The following is a 14044-nucleotide window of genomic DNA, read 5'->3' as shown; positions in this document are numbered from 1 at the left end:
TTGGGCATTGAAAGCGAGGGCGTTAGCGCCATTTCTAGGTGTTGGACAGACCTTCTAGACCCAGGTTAATTATGATGTTGGCTAAAGTTGGATGTAGTGAACAACATAACCCTAAATAAAGTCGTCTAGGCAAGTATGCATGCCATATACGCACATTATCTACAGTATTCAACCCTAAATTGTTGATCAATGCAGAGTATATCGCAACCACTGTTCTTTGAGAGTCAATTGAAACCTTGCCAAACATTTATGCGTAGACAAGAATCCAGTTCTATCCGTTATTCTTTGTTGGGCTTACGTAGGACTCCGATCTAGGGTGTGGTTCCGCTCGAGGGCTCAATTGAGTCACATCAGGTTATCCAACTCTAGCGGGGCAGTTTTTGTATGAAGGAATTAAATTTTAATACGATTGATCAAATCTATAGGGCTGTCTTGCTTCATATGTCATTTCCCCCACTCAAATCTCATATGTAAGACTCCTCCCAGGCCGAATCGCTATACTACTGAGAAAGAAAGCAAGTACAGAATGAGCGGATTTTAACGTTGACCCCGAAAGAAAAGGAAAAATTTGTTTGCAGGCCAACAAGACAGGATTATGTACGCACAAATACTAAAAAATTCAACAGGAATACAGAATAGAAGGGGGCATTGGCTGAGACAGCCGACGCCTGCTCCCATCACCGTAGAGAGAGAGAGAGAACGCCACACACAGCCTCTAGACTGGCTTACAGAACGATCATACCGAGACCAGCAAAGAGAGCGGTGACAATGTAGGCACCGAGCTGCCAGTTGCCGACGTGGACGGCCTGGGGGGTAGCGCCGGGGATACCAACACCCGAGGTGGTGGTGGAAGCAGGGCCGCTGCCACCACCGGAGCTGGGGTTCAGGGTGCCAGCGATGCTGTTCGTGCCTTTGGGGCCAATCTTGCTCATTTGCGTAGCGCAAGTGCCGGAAGCGGTAGTAGCGGCCTTGGTGCTGCCAACGCCGCTGAAGCCACAAGCATTGGCGTGCTCGTTGTGCTGCTCGTAGTAGTTGTTCATGGCCCAAGCCAGCTGCTGCTCCAGAGAGCACATGCTGTAGGCGCCGTAGTTACTCAGAGTTCCGTTGTGCGCGACACCGGACATGTATTTCGAACCGTCAAGGCCATAGAGGTAGCTGATGGTATTGATCATCGTCTTTTGCGAGGTACCCGACTTGGGCACACATTTGAGGCTGTCGTACATGCACGAGCACAGGTTCGCGTCAGGCATCGGCGGAAGGCCGGTGGGGTTAGCGAGCCAGTTGGATGTGGTGGCGGGGCAGCTGGCGCCGGCGGCGGTCGTGGGGGTGTAGTCAGCGCTGTTTATGCCAGTCGGGGTGGCCGACTTGATCTCTTGCGACAGGAATGTGTAGTCTGGCAGCTCGCTGATCTTACCGTCCTCCACTTGCACGAGACCGTAGTTGTTGTCGGTCTGGTAGTACATGTACACGATACCACCACTCCATACGTTCTCCATCTGAGGACCGTACAGAGTCGGGATGTCGTAGAAGTGACGGGGAGGGTCAGAGTTGCAGCCGTATTCCGAGAAGAAGGCAGGGACGGGATAGTCCTTGAACTCCTCGGTACGTGCCTGGTAGCCAGACTGTTGGTAGGACGATTGTCCGCACCACTCGTAGATGTTGTATCCGAACATGTCAATAGAGTCAGACGGGTCATCGCAGACGAGGTACTTGGCAACATTGTCGCGAATTGCCGAATTGTCATCAGTGGCGTAACCGACCGCCAAGGAGGATCGATAGCCCTGCTCCTTGATATAGGCCTTCATATCACGAACAGCAGCCTTGACGAACGGCATGGCGTCCGTGTTACCGACATTGTTAGCCACCTCGTTTCCGGCGAAGAAACCAATGACGTTGGTGTAGTTGGCGAATGCATCGACGACCTGGGAGTAACGGGTGAAGAGGTCGGTCGTCCACTCGGGGCTGCTCTGGTCGATCGACTGCGAGGGCGACGCAAGATCGGTGATGACATAGATGCCGGCGTCTGCTAGAGCCGACATACATTCATCGTGGTTCTCGTCGGGGTTGACGGCGTAGGTACGGACGACGTTGGTGCGTAGCGCGGTCAGGTAAGGGATGTCACGCTTGCAGCTCGTCACATCGGCCAGGGGATCGGTATAGTCGGTGGAGCTAGAAGTTGCACCATTGCGGGCGCTGTAGTCGGGCTGGTAGGCAACACCACGGATGTAGAACTCGGTGCCGTTGTTGGAATAGAAGAATTTCTTGCCCTTGATCTCAATCTCGGGCACGTCGGCCAAGGCGGTTCCGGCCAAGGCGAGGCCGGCAAGGAGAGTATACTTCATTGTGGAAAGGGACGCTCTAGATGAGCCAAGCGAATGTCACACAAACAAAAAAATCCAAGAGAATGACTGGAGAAAAATAAACGAAGGATGATGGAAAGAGAGAAGAGGGAGAGACGGAGGAAAGAAAGGAAGAGAGAGAGAGAGAGAGAGAGTTGAACAGAGCAGGGGTTAGCGAGTAACGTGATTGGGCCGAGGGTGGGTTGTTCCCCTGGGACACCAATTGTACAGAACTGACGCATCATCAGCCAGGCTGTGCTCTGCATTTGATTGGCATTCGATCCACCGGGCCATTGTGCTTGACCCTCTGTGGATCAATTCCTCCTGAGACAGACCCTCCACTGGGTATTCGCTAGTACTCGCCCGGACAAACCCACAACTCGGGCGCTCTCTAACTGGCCAGGGCTCCCGTCTCCACTGCGGTAAATACGGCTTCGATTCTTTTTTTTTTCCTTTCTGTCGATGCCTGCACTCCGCGCATGGCCCTCCCCTGAGCAGCGCGCATTCACAAAAAAGCTTGTCTCTTGCGCTAGCGACGATCATTATTATTCCTCCGGCGATGCATCATTATGTATTGGCCGCTAGTAGCATGCAGGCAGTAGCGACCTTGCTGATAACTACCCACTCTACCACTCGGCGTTGAATTGCTTACTTCCAAGTGAGTCGCCTAGGCTTGGGGTTGACTGGCGCGTCTTGGGCCTACGCCTCCTTTGGGTCCGTGCCCCGGATACTACTCCGTCTCAAACATCCCCAGTCAGCAGAAAGTGAGACCCTTTGTGCAAGTGGACGGGTAGACAGGCAGAAACTTTTTATGCTCCAATCCCCCCGGTAGCATGTCTACAGCCGACCCCACTTCGCATTGATTACTGCATTGCGTCGGTGCTACGGGTCAAGATGGTGAACCTTGCCTATTCATAGACGGGGCCTGGCATTCATGACCTGCCGGACAAAATAACTAAATGTAAGGATGTCTCATACAAGGCGACCCAAGGTTCAGGGGCTGCAAAAATAGATCGCTGCAGTCCAGACTAACCCCTGGCTATCAAAATACGTCAGAAAGGAATTGGATCGTCTCGGGTTCATGGGCCTGGTTGGATAATGGGAGTGGGGAGAGTCTCCGTCAATAATTTCCTGCCCGCGACCAAGCTTTTTAGACCGAGCGGGCAGAACTCTACTATTCTTCTCGGATTTACCTTGTTATGGAGATGGACCAACTCCTTTTATTCCGCTGTGGATCCAGGGCCATTCTTTGCGATTTGAATATGTCGAATCTCTGCCCCCAGTCTCTACGGGCGCGCCCATGGGTCGCCATGAGATATTGCGAGACGCTTTGAAGTCGCAGTTGCGGTTTCTTCGGTTCCAGACCTGGCATCTTTCGGACACTGTTCTTTCGGTGGCGTTTTATTCGGCAGCAAATGGATCAACCAACTCCTGCATCCTTCTCCTGGGGCATTTCTGCTACCCTGCGCCCCGTAGCCCTTCTCAAAATGACTACAGCACAGAGTAAAGCTAACCATCTAGAGATGTATAACTACTAGCTGTGTTTGAAACTTCAGAGATAACAAAAGTGGAGGAGATAACAGAAAAGCTGCTGCGTGGGAATATATAAAGCCAGGCGGCTGTTAGTGATGCCCAGCTTTCGTGTTTACATTCGTGGCGCAGCTTTTTTAACCACCGCAACCTCGCCTCAGCCGCTGGAATTTATGTATACAGCCGGCTTTGATGGTGTCCAAGTGCGACGGCACTTGGCCCCAGGCGTCTACCCGGAGCTGACCCAGTCGGGCTGATATCTGATACAGCGGCTACTCGCCGAATGACGGGCGACGAATCGCCAACAAAAGCGCAGCAGAGATATTACCAACGGCTTTGTGGCAGATCCATTCACGAGCCAGCGAACCATGACGTCGAGCTGAAGAAACAGCCACAGCGTGTATCCGATAGCTGTCTGTGCGTTTGCCTCGTGTTTAACGATGACAAGCCACCGACGTGGCAGCGATATGCTGCCTAACGCCCCCGCCCCATGCGAGCCTCATCTCGTTAGGGAGGAATATTGAGCAAGGCTGCAGTCCAACAACAATGACTATGCACCAACATCTAGGCCTCTGGTAGCCAAACACGTGACTAAACCCGGATGCGCCACCCCTGGGTGGTGGCTTGGTCGGAGATTGAAGGAGTAAAGATGAAAGGGGGTGACGGTGCCAAGAGCGGGCTATGGCAAATAGTTACCCACTAATGCGCATCCAATTATTGTTGATTTCATCGATCAAAGGGTGCTCGTCAGTACTACCACCGACGCCCCAATCCATGATCCTCGACGTCAATCATGCGGTGTGACCATAACCAATCCAGGTTGGAGCGGACAAAGCGAACAGAGTTCATGGACGCCAAGAGATGATGATTCATTCCTGTTTGGCGCGTTGAATCCCCAACATCGAGCCGGATGGCGGTTTCATGATCTATGATCGTTATTATTCCAACAGGAGAACGAAAGATTCGAACAATAATGGACCGGGCGCCTGGTTTCTTTCTTATGCCCTTCAAACAACCCCCTGTCCAACGCAGTGTTTCTTTGCGGGCTGCCAAGCTTATAGTGCTCCACTCGCTCTTGAGATCGGCCCCGGGGAGAGTGGCTGTGCACTTGTGGTCCTTGGGTGGTTAATCGATTGGACCTCGACGCCTGGAAGAACTAATCAAAATCCATCTGCGGATACTCGTCACTTTCTCTCTTACTCTCACTTTCCTGTTTTCCATCCATTGTTCCCCTACAGACAAGGAATTGCTGGAGTCAGGGTTCATTCAACTCCATTCCTCTTCCTCCCTTGCTAGTCGTCCACCCCTTTTTGGGCACATGAACCATCCCGCGTCTCGCAAAAAAGCCCTCCTAGCTGCCTCACATACGCGCCGCGCTCTGTGCTCGCAACTCCTCGTGTGGCTTAATTGAGGCTGACACTCCGCCTCGAATTCGTTCCTTTTGTGTGTAGCCATCGCTCTGACCGCCGCCGGAGAATCTCATCTGATTCCATTTGAAACTCAACTCTTACAGTGGCCCAATGTCGTACGTGTTCCCTGCTCAATGGCATCTGGACGAGCCTCCCTGGCGTACTCCAACAGAGCGCCTACCCTAACCAAACCCGGTTTAAAATGTCGAGAAAATACTCATGGACGTCCTACAGAATTAATTGACACTACCACCCACCCACCCGCCCACTAACTCACCATGCGTAAGTCGGAGCTGTTTTCTTGAACTTGTTTTGGGGGTTCGGCTATACTAAACGCGACACGATCTAGACATCTACCGGCGTCACGCTCGCGAGCTGGCATGGTACGACGAGGAAGGCGAGCAGCCGTCGCATAACCCGTTCAAAAAGATCCGCGCTCGCCGCCGTCGCAACCGTCCGCAACGCTCGGATACCATCCCGCTCGAGGACCGGCCTCGCGAACTGGACCTGGGCGGCGGCGATTCTAGCGCGTTCCCGCCCCCATCTGCAGGCAGTGGGATGCCTCCTTCGGAATCGATGCGCAGCCAAGAACCTATCAACAATACCTCGCGTTCTTTGAACGACGAGTCTGCGGACTCCCAGCCGCGTCAGCGCGGAGGAATCTTCAGCAAATTTGGGCACCACGATAACAAGGATGATGTCTCGTCGTCTGAGGTGGATAAGCCTGAGCCTCAAAAGTTTACTTTTGGGAGTCAGTTGAAGGCGACCATCTTTAACTCCTGGATCAACGTTCTGTTTATCGCGGCGCCTGTTGGCAGTATGTTACCTGCGTTGCGCTCTTCAGTGATGTGTCTATGTGTGCTGACTGCTGGCCCTGATAGTTGCGCTGAATTACGTCAATGTCAACCCCATCGCTGTCTTCGTGGTAAACTTTATTGCCATCATGTATGTTAAACCACTGTGCTATGGCTAAATCAAAGGCTGACTTTTACAAAGCCCCCTCGCAGCCATGCTTAGTTATGCGACAGAAGAGATTGCCATGCGGTATGCTCTTCCTCAGTGCGACTCAATATATCAAGGCAGACTAACTAACGAGGCTATAGAACCGGGGAAACGATCGGTGGTCTCCTGAACGCCTCATTCGGGTATGTTTCGCGCTCTCGGTCCTTCACACTGCGTGCATCATACTAACTCCCGCAGCAACGCCGTTGAACTGATCGTTGCCATCATCGCCCTGGTCCACAAGCAAGTCCTCATCGTCCAGACTTCTCTCATCGGCAGCATGCTTTCCAATCTGCTGCTGGTCATGGGCATGTGTTTCTTCTTTGGTGGCGTCAACCGTCTGGAACAACACTTCAACCCCGTCGTCGCGCAGACCGCAGCCAGTCTGCTCGCTCTGGCGGTAGCTAGTCTGATCATCCCGACTGCGTTCCACTGGTCCGCAAACTCTGCCAAAGACCAAGTCACTCCTCTCTCGCGAGGTATGTATTTTATCACCAATGCGATTTTACCTCCAGATTGGAGCAACGCTCACGCATATATCCCGAAAACATAGGCACCGCCATCCTCCTCCTAGTTGTCTACGGCTGCTACCTCTTCTTCCAGCTCAAGTCCCACACAGAGATCTACAACCAAACCAGTCCCAAGGTGGAGAAGCGCGGGAAACGCGTCAGCGAGGGTGACGCCAGCCGCGGCATTGCGCAGATGGGCAAATTGAGCGCCACCATGGGCGGCCAGGAAGCGCAGAACATGACGCTTATGGATCCCGACGACGAAGAGGAGCAGCCGCAGCTTAGTGTGTTGACGGCCGTTTTGACACTGTGCATTTCCACTGCTTTTGTGGGCGTGTGCGCCGAGTTCATGGTGAGTATTTACCTAACTGTCCTGCCCTGTTCTTTTTCGTAGGCGATTTGACAGGCAGCGCGTGATATTAATGTCATCTGGTCCAGGTCGGTTCGATTGACGCTTTGACTAAAACGACTTCCATTCAAGAAACCTTCGTTGGGTTGATTCTGCTGCCTATTGTCGGTAATGCGGCTGAGCATGCCACCGCCGTGACGGTTGCTTGCAAGGATAAGATGGATCTCGCGATCGGCGTGGCAGTTGGATCGAGCATGCAGATTGCGCTGCTGGTTTTGCCTCTGATTGTTGTGCTCGGCTGGATTCTTGGTATGTCACTCTCGTTCTTGTTCGTTCTGGTGCTGTGGGTGACTAGGGCTAACTGTTTCGTCTACAGGTATTGATACAATGGTACGAACTCGCTGCGTCGGATTCGATTTGATTCGATCCGACTTGGACCCTATAACTAAGCTAATTACTGTTACAGACTCTCCAATTCGATGCGTTCCAGGTGGTCCTGCTGTTCGTCTCTGTTCTTCTCGTCAACTACCTCATCTCCGACGGCAAGTCGCACTGGCTGGAGGGTGTGCTGTTGATGACCATGTATCTGATCATCGCCGTTGCTGCCTGGTAAGCCGACCATCCTTGATTCAAAGTTTGTCCTGCATCTTGATTCTGATCGTCTGCTAGGTTCTACGAGTAATCACCGGCTGGACTCGGTGCTGGAATTGACGGCAGTTATCTCCGTTTGCACAGATCTAAAAGCCGCTGGTGGTCTGTGGTGGCTCGATCTTATTTACGGCCTACTTTTTCTTATTCTCGATCCCAATCCTCATTCGCTCTACTCTTCTCGACATTGTATTATGTCCCTTTATTGGCTGCTTTACTTGATGACTACCTATATCCCCTTGGGGCGGTTATGTTGTGTTGTGCTGCAGGTCGAATACATAACAAGATCCAGTAGTGTCCATAGTATATTGAGTTTTCCATGAATTCTTTATTTTAATATTATTCTACAAAATACAGATAGCCGTAGCCGGTAATAATAATGCAAAATGTAGACATTCGTTGCGAGGTTCCTCCCGATCAGGCTAAATGCAAGGCCAGCGCCCGACCGAAAGAATACCCCAGGTCCAAAACCCCGAAGATAGCCTCAAATCGCAGGCGGAAAACCCATCAAATGATTAATACTGTCCATCTGAATGGCCAGAGACAAAGGGCTAAATGTTCACGCCCCGGCGAGCCCTATTCCGACCCGGTCTCGGGATCCCTAGCGACTGCTTTTTAACCGAACCGATGTGGGGATCCGGGCGGAATTTGCTTCTTGGGCCGGGCCATCATCATCACGAGCGCCTCCAGTTAGATCAATACCAGGACGGTCCTGCTTAAATGCGTCTACTATTCCAGCCGGGCTGAATGTTTTAGCCTAATTATTTGCCAACTACTTGATTGGCGGACGGGTCACGTCCCGTTGAATATCGGTCGGCCCTTTTTCCGCGGCGCGGAGGGTAAGGCTCCGGGTGACGTCGACCGAGAGATCCAGTGTGGCCGGGAGATTAGTTAGTACCCATACGGGAGGCCCGGAAAGTCGAATTGGCGACACATCTACTTCTGTATTGATTTGCCTGTGGATGGCTTCAGAATCAGCCGGCCTGGATGCACACAATACCGATTCGGTAATCCGGATCGCGGCACGGCAGCCGAGTGGTGATTGATGTGATCGGGTAAATGAGAGGCGCAAAGGGGATCGGACGGAAAGGGGGAAGGAGAAAGAGAAAGGTCCGTGAGGAGGTGTGGACGAAGGTTTCTATCAGAACCAGAGGGTCAGGTCTCGGGCTCCTCTCGCCCAGGCCCGACTTTACTGAATATTAATTCCCCGTCGGCGAGTGGCTCGCTCCCAGGGGAGGGAGAGTTAAAGCCAAGGCCCGGAGATGACGCCGTCGCACTGGAAGGTGGTACGGACTTGGACAGGAAAGTCTGCTAGGGCTTCCCTTTTAAGCTTCTCCACATGGCACACTCGGCGTGGATGTCTTTTTACTGTGCCGGATATCCACCGAGGACGACTCCACTGCCCGTCTGACACGAGGCAAAAGGAATTGCCCTGAGATCTGGGGCACCTCAATCAGACTAATCACGTCAACCGTGCCCTGCCAGAGCCAAGGAGTTCATCCATAGGTTGCTGTACGGTGATGTGATGCTGCAGATGTCTTGGACTTGCCCTGTCGGACCTGCGCTCTGACCAGCCACGGTACGGAATCGGGCGATTTACCTAACGAAAAGCGAATGCGGGGTTGGCCGTCGGTTCGCCTTCCTCGGAGCCCAATCAGGGCCAGAGTCGGACGGGGCCGAACGCCCAGACGGAATGCTGGGGGCAGGGAAAAACTCGGTGTGCGACTTGCCCGGGTGCATGTGCTGGTGACCGTCCAGATGCGGGAGACTTGGGCTGGCTGGCTGGGCTGGACGGTTCGTTCGCGAACACAGGCCAGATCACGATGGTGGTGGGCAGGACGATCGAGAATATTCAATATGCATTAGGACGGAGTATATTGATCTCTGTTGTTCCCCCGCGGGGAGCCCCGGGGGGCGCATTCAGGGACTGGCGATTGGACCGATGGGCTGGTGGAATACCCGAGGCGCGCCCTCGCCCCCATGTGCACCGGCGGACAGGTCGTCCTTTTTGCCTATTCTGGCGTTCCCGAAAAGATGAAAGATCGGGAGGGAGCCGACTGAGGGATGGGCCAGACTGGAACCGTGTGTTGGTGACACCTGTATGTAGAGCAGCGTGTAGGGTAAAACAGACATGCCTACCGTAGGTTACTTACTGCCTTCTCGGCACCCGGAACCCACTCCCCACGCCCTCCGCACTTTTTACCCTCTCCAGCGGCTCTTTTGCTCGGCCTGCCACTTGCTCGGCGTCTGGCCACACTCCGTTCCTTCCCGACTACTCAACTCTCTGTCTTGTCGCTCGCATTCCCGGTCCGGTGCCCCGTCTATGCGTTCCCCCACACTTTTCGCTCTTTCCTCCCTTTTTCCCTTGTCTTGTTCTTCTTTCCCCAGACTCTCTCCCCTCTCTACTCTCTCACTCTCTCTTCCCTTCCTCCCCATCCATGCGATTCATCTTTCCGGTATGTTTCTTTTTTTCCCCTTTGAATCCTTTCAGCCCCATTCAGGCCAAATGCTGACCAGCTCGGTTCTTAGACCAGAGCACCACCGTAACCTTCTCCTTCTTTCGCGGAACCCCGTCGACATTCAGGCGTTAGATGGGCTTTGCAGCGCGCTCCCAGCGAACGACCCGAACCTTCGCACTGAATTAGTACACACCCGCGTCTACCTAAACACTACACATACATCCACACCCACGATGCGGTCCAGCATCGCCTGTGCCCGCTGCCGGCGCAGCAAGATCAAATGCGTCAATGCCGGCATCGACACCACCTGTCGCGCGTGCGAGTCCTCCGGCCGAGACTGTTCCTACCCGACCCCGGCCATCGGTGTGAGCGGCGGCGCCAAACGAGACCTGGCGGCATTAGCAGACGGCGAGGACCGGAATGGCGAGTGGGATGGCCCGAAGCGACAGCGCTCGCGCAAGACGATCGGCATGTCGGGCGCCTCGGGCTCCAAGGCCGGCCTGGATGCGCTGGACTCGTCCATTCTCACGACCAAGGTCTGGGAAGCCGTCTTTGATCTCTTCCAGTCGCATTTCGCTACACTCCTCCCTTTCCTTCACCCTGCGACGTTCCTCGGCCAGATCCGCCAGCTGTCTGCGCCAGCTCCTCTACCCTCGGTCCCGGTGGTCGATGGGCAAGAGCCCTCGCGAACCGTAGGATCCAAGTCAGATCCTTCGGCTTCACTGATCCCGTTGGGAGTGCTGGCGCTCACCGCGCGCTTTCACCCGCCGCTGGTCTCCTACCACTCGCCAGCATCACCGGGTCATTCTCCCAATCCTCTTGCCGCATCCGAGTATTATGCGACGGCATTGCGCAGCCGGCTGGCCGGCGTTGACGGCGCAAGTCTTGCCATCCCCGATCTCGCGCGCGTGCAGGCTCTCTTGATGCTGGCGCTGCACGAATGGGGCATGTGCCGCGGCAAGAGCGCCTGGGTTTACGTGGGAATGGCCATCCGAGTGGCGCAGGCCATGGGTCTCCCTTTTGAGTTGGAAAACGAACTCCCACCGCGTGATGCGCCGCGCTTCTCGCCCGCCCTCAAAGCCGAAATCGACCACTTTGGTATGCCGCGGCGCGTTGAGCCCAAGGAGCAAACCTCCGACGATATCATTGCCTTGGAGACCAAGCGCCGCACTTTCTGGGCTTGTTTCCTGCTTGACCGATGCCTCAGCAGCGGCAAGTACCGTCCACGCATGATCGAAGTCAAGGAACTTGGCATTCAACTCCCCAGCGACAACGCATTTGCCTTTGGAGAGCGTGTACGAACCGCACGACTCAATGAGCCGACCGCGCGCCGTCCCCAGAGCTTTGGATCTCAGGGAGTTCAAATTCCCAGCATCCGACAAAGTTTGGGATTTGGTGATGAGAAACTCCCCGTTGGGAACGGTACGCCTGATGGCAAGGCATGGTCACCCATTTCGCGTCGCAAGGATTCGAGCGAGGACGAGGTTGACCGGTGGGAGGTCGGCGCCGAAGAGTCGGTGCTCAGTCGAGTGATCCGGATCATTCGCATTTGGGGTAGCATCACCAAGTGGTCCTGCGCTGGTGGCCGCCGGACCGAACAGTACCCGCCCTGGCATCCCGAGTCCCGTTTTGCATCTATTCGCACACAATTGAATGAGTTCCAGGATGGCCTCTCCCGCAATCTGCAGTATTCGCTGCGGAATACTGACACACACATCATGTACAAGACCACGCTGGCGTCATACACGGTCATGCATGTTGTCTACTTTCTGTGTGTGATTGTCCTCCATCGCGCCTACGTCCCGTTTCTGCCTCTCCGCTGCAACGAACCAGTCGGCCCATTGGATGAGCCCCTGCTTCCAAATGACAGTATGAGCGGTCCACCTGAGGGCTTCTGGCACGATAGCGCTCGCGAGCTCTTCAAGGCGGCGCGCCAGATGATCGACCTTGTGACCACCTGCCAAAGCCGCGGCGCGCTCGTCGACACTCCCCTGATTGGTTTTGCTATTTACAACGCTGCGTTCATCGGTGTTTACGGCACTCACTTCCCGCAACTGGATCCGGACGGGCTCATGGGAGCCAAGCCGCCCCCTGCGAACCACGATAGTCACCAACCCGGGGCCGCGCAGGTTCGCAAATCCCTAGATATCCTGCGAGAGATGCGCCCGCGCCTGAAGATGGCTACGGGCTGGTTCCGCACCCTGAACCGTCTTAACAGCTACTTCTCGAAGGCGAAGCGGGATCTCCGTCGACACTCACGCAATCGTGGTGACAGCATGTCCGATGCGTCGGATCACCCTGTCACCAACGGGTTCCGACAGGGCGGTGGCGGACCAGAAGAATTCAAGCTGCTCGAAAAACTCTTCCATGATTTTGGGACTACGGAAGATCAGCTGCCAGATTCGGGATTCGACGACGATAGCACTGTGGCTCTCGCGGCCGGGGAGCCGATGCCGGACCGGGCCAACAACCTCAGCGATGCTGGCAGCAATGCTGTCAAGAGCGAAACGGGTGACGCTGGAGATCAGCTGGACGGTGCTGGTGGACGCCGCGAGTCCTGGGTGCCAATCAACAGTCCTGGGATGCCTCCTCCGGGCCATGAGGGAGACCGTCGCCCAAGCCTGCCGCTCCCTACTAGCCGTCCCATGCCGTCTCAATCCCCTTACTCGCTCCCATCATTGCAGCAGCACCATCCCGACGGGCCTCTGTATACCTCGTCTCCCAGTTTACCCTCGCTGTCTGCAACGAGTAACCGCCTGCAGCCCATCAACTCGTGGCTCCCTTCGCGCCCACAGGCGCCGCCACCACCGTACTCCCAGGCGCTCCCACCCATCAACGCAACGACCTCGCACAGCGGCCCTCTTCTCCCACCGCCAGGGTCTGTAGCCCAGCTCGCTCCCTCACCCCCTCTGACATCAATGGAGGGTCCTGACACAAGTGCGTGGTCAACCAGCCTTGGCGGAGACGATATCCTCGCCTTCCTGGATGCAGGTAACTGGAAACAGCTGTCCTCAAATCTGCCAACGGAAGTTGGCATCCCCTCTGGCTGGCTGAGCATGGTGTGGACCGAGTTCAGCCGGTAAAAAGCTCGCGCTGGGCCGGATCGGAGTGGAGCGTTGCACGCTCCCTCCCTTCTCTGTATCATTATTCTTATCGCCTTTTTTTGTTACCCCTCGTCCTCTACGTGCTTACGTACTGTACGACTACATATGGCCGCCGGCGACCACAAAAAAAGCGTGATTCTGGGTTGGGTTGCGGAGTGCCAGCGGATCTGGGACCGGACTGGCCTCGCTAGTCGACGGACATGATACCAGCATCATTGCATTGCGTGCCTCTTCCCCTCTCATTATGTAGCTGGTTTTGTTTGTTTGTTTGTTTATGCTTATCTGCCATCCGGCGCATTGGTCTTTGTCTTTGTGATTGAGTGTGTGTATGTCTTTTTCCAGCGAGCGACTATGGGAATGGGCGGCATGGAATTATTCTTCCTTTGGGCCGGTGATTATTTATGGTTGTTTTTGATTCTGCTCCGGTTCGTTGTTCGGGCGATGCGTTTATGACCGGCCATGGCGTTGCACTTGACTGCCAATTATCTGTTCCTCCTTGTTGTCAACTTATCAACCTAGGAAGCTATTTCTGCCAATATTGATTCCTGCGTTTGGATATCTTCATCCTTCCATCCTTCTATCCAAAATAGGAACCCGAATACTATGATCCATGCGTAACGCCCATAGTCGACTGCTTTCGACAGGGATATCAAGAGTTGGAGCCCACGTCATTCATTGCTTTGCCGAGTTGGTCT

General features: G+C 54.5%; 3 protein-coding genes across 3 annotated transcripts; 2 read left to right on the top strand and 1 right to left on the bottom strand.

Moving 5' to 3' along the window:
- Positions 1-725: 725 nt before the first annotated feature.
- On the bottom strand, positions 726-2342 carry N7474_007181 (glycoside hydrolase family 72 protein; the record flags this gene model as incomplete). Its single annotated transcript, XM_057198591.1, has 1 exon — positions 726-2342. One exon carries the CDS (start codon positions 2340-2342, stop codon positions 726-728), a length of 1617 nt encoding a protein of 538 aa, XP_057052031.1.
- Positions 2343-5556: 3214 nt separating this feature from the next.
- N7474_007180 (hydrogen/calcium exchanger domain-containing protein) lies at positions 5557-7820 on the top strand (the record flags this gene model as incomplete). Its single annotated transcript, XM_057198590.1, has 11 exons — positions 5557-5560; positions 5628-6095; positions 6160-6223; positions 6275-6322; positions 6382-6423; positions 6479-6759; positions 6834-7141; positions 7228-7447; positions 7515-7528; positions 7605-7747; positions 7808-7820. The coding sequence occupies 11 exons, from the start codon at positions 5557-5559 to the stop codon at positions 7818-7820; spliced, it is 1605 nt and encodes a 534-aa protein (XP_057052030.1).
- Positions 7821-10478: 2658 nt separating this feature from the next.
- Positions 10479-13328, top strand: N7474_007179 (putative C6 transcription factor; the record flags this gene model as incomplete). Its single annotated transcript, XM_057198589.1, has 1 exon — positions 10479-13328. The coding sequence occupies one exon, from the start codon at positions 10479-10481 to the stop codon at positions 13326-13328; it is 2850 nt and encodes a 949-aa protein (XP_057052029.1).
- Positions 13329-14044: the final 716 nt, after the last annotated feature.

This window comes from Penicillium riverlandense (genome assembly GCF_028828495.1).
Source record: "Penicillium riverlandense strain IBT 135883 chromosome Unknown utg000006l_segment0_segment0, whole genome shotgun sequence".
NCBI classification, from domain to species: domain Eukaryota; kingdom Fungi; phylum Ascomycota; class Eurotiomycetes; order Eurotiales; family Aspergillaceae; genus Penicillium; species Penicillium riverlandense.
This window is presented reverse-complemented; position numbering and strand designations above follow the sequence as displayed.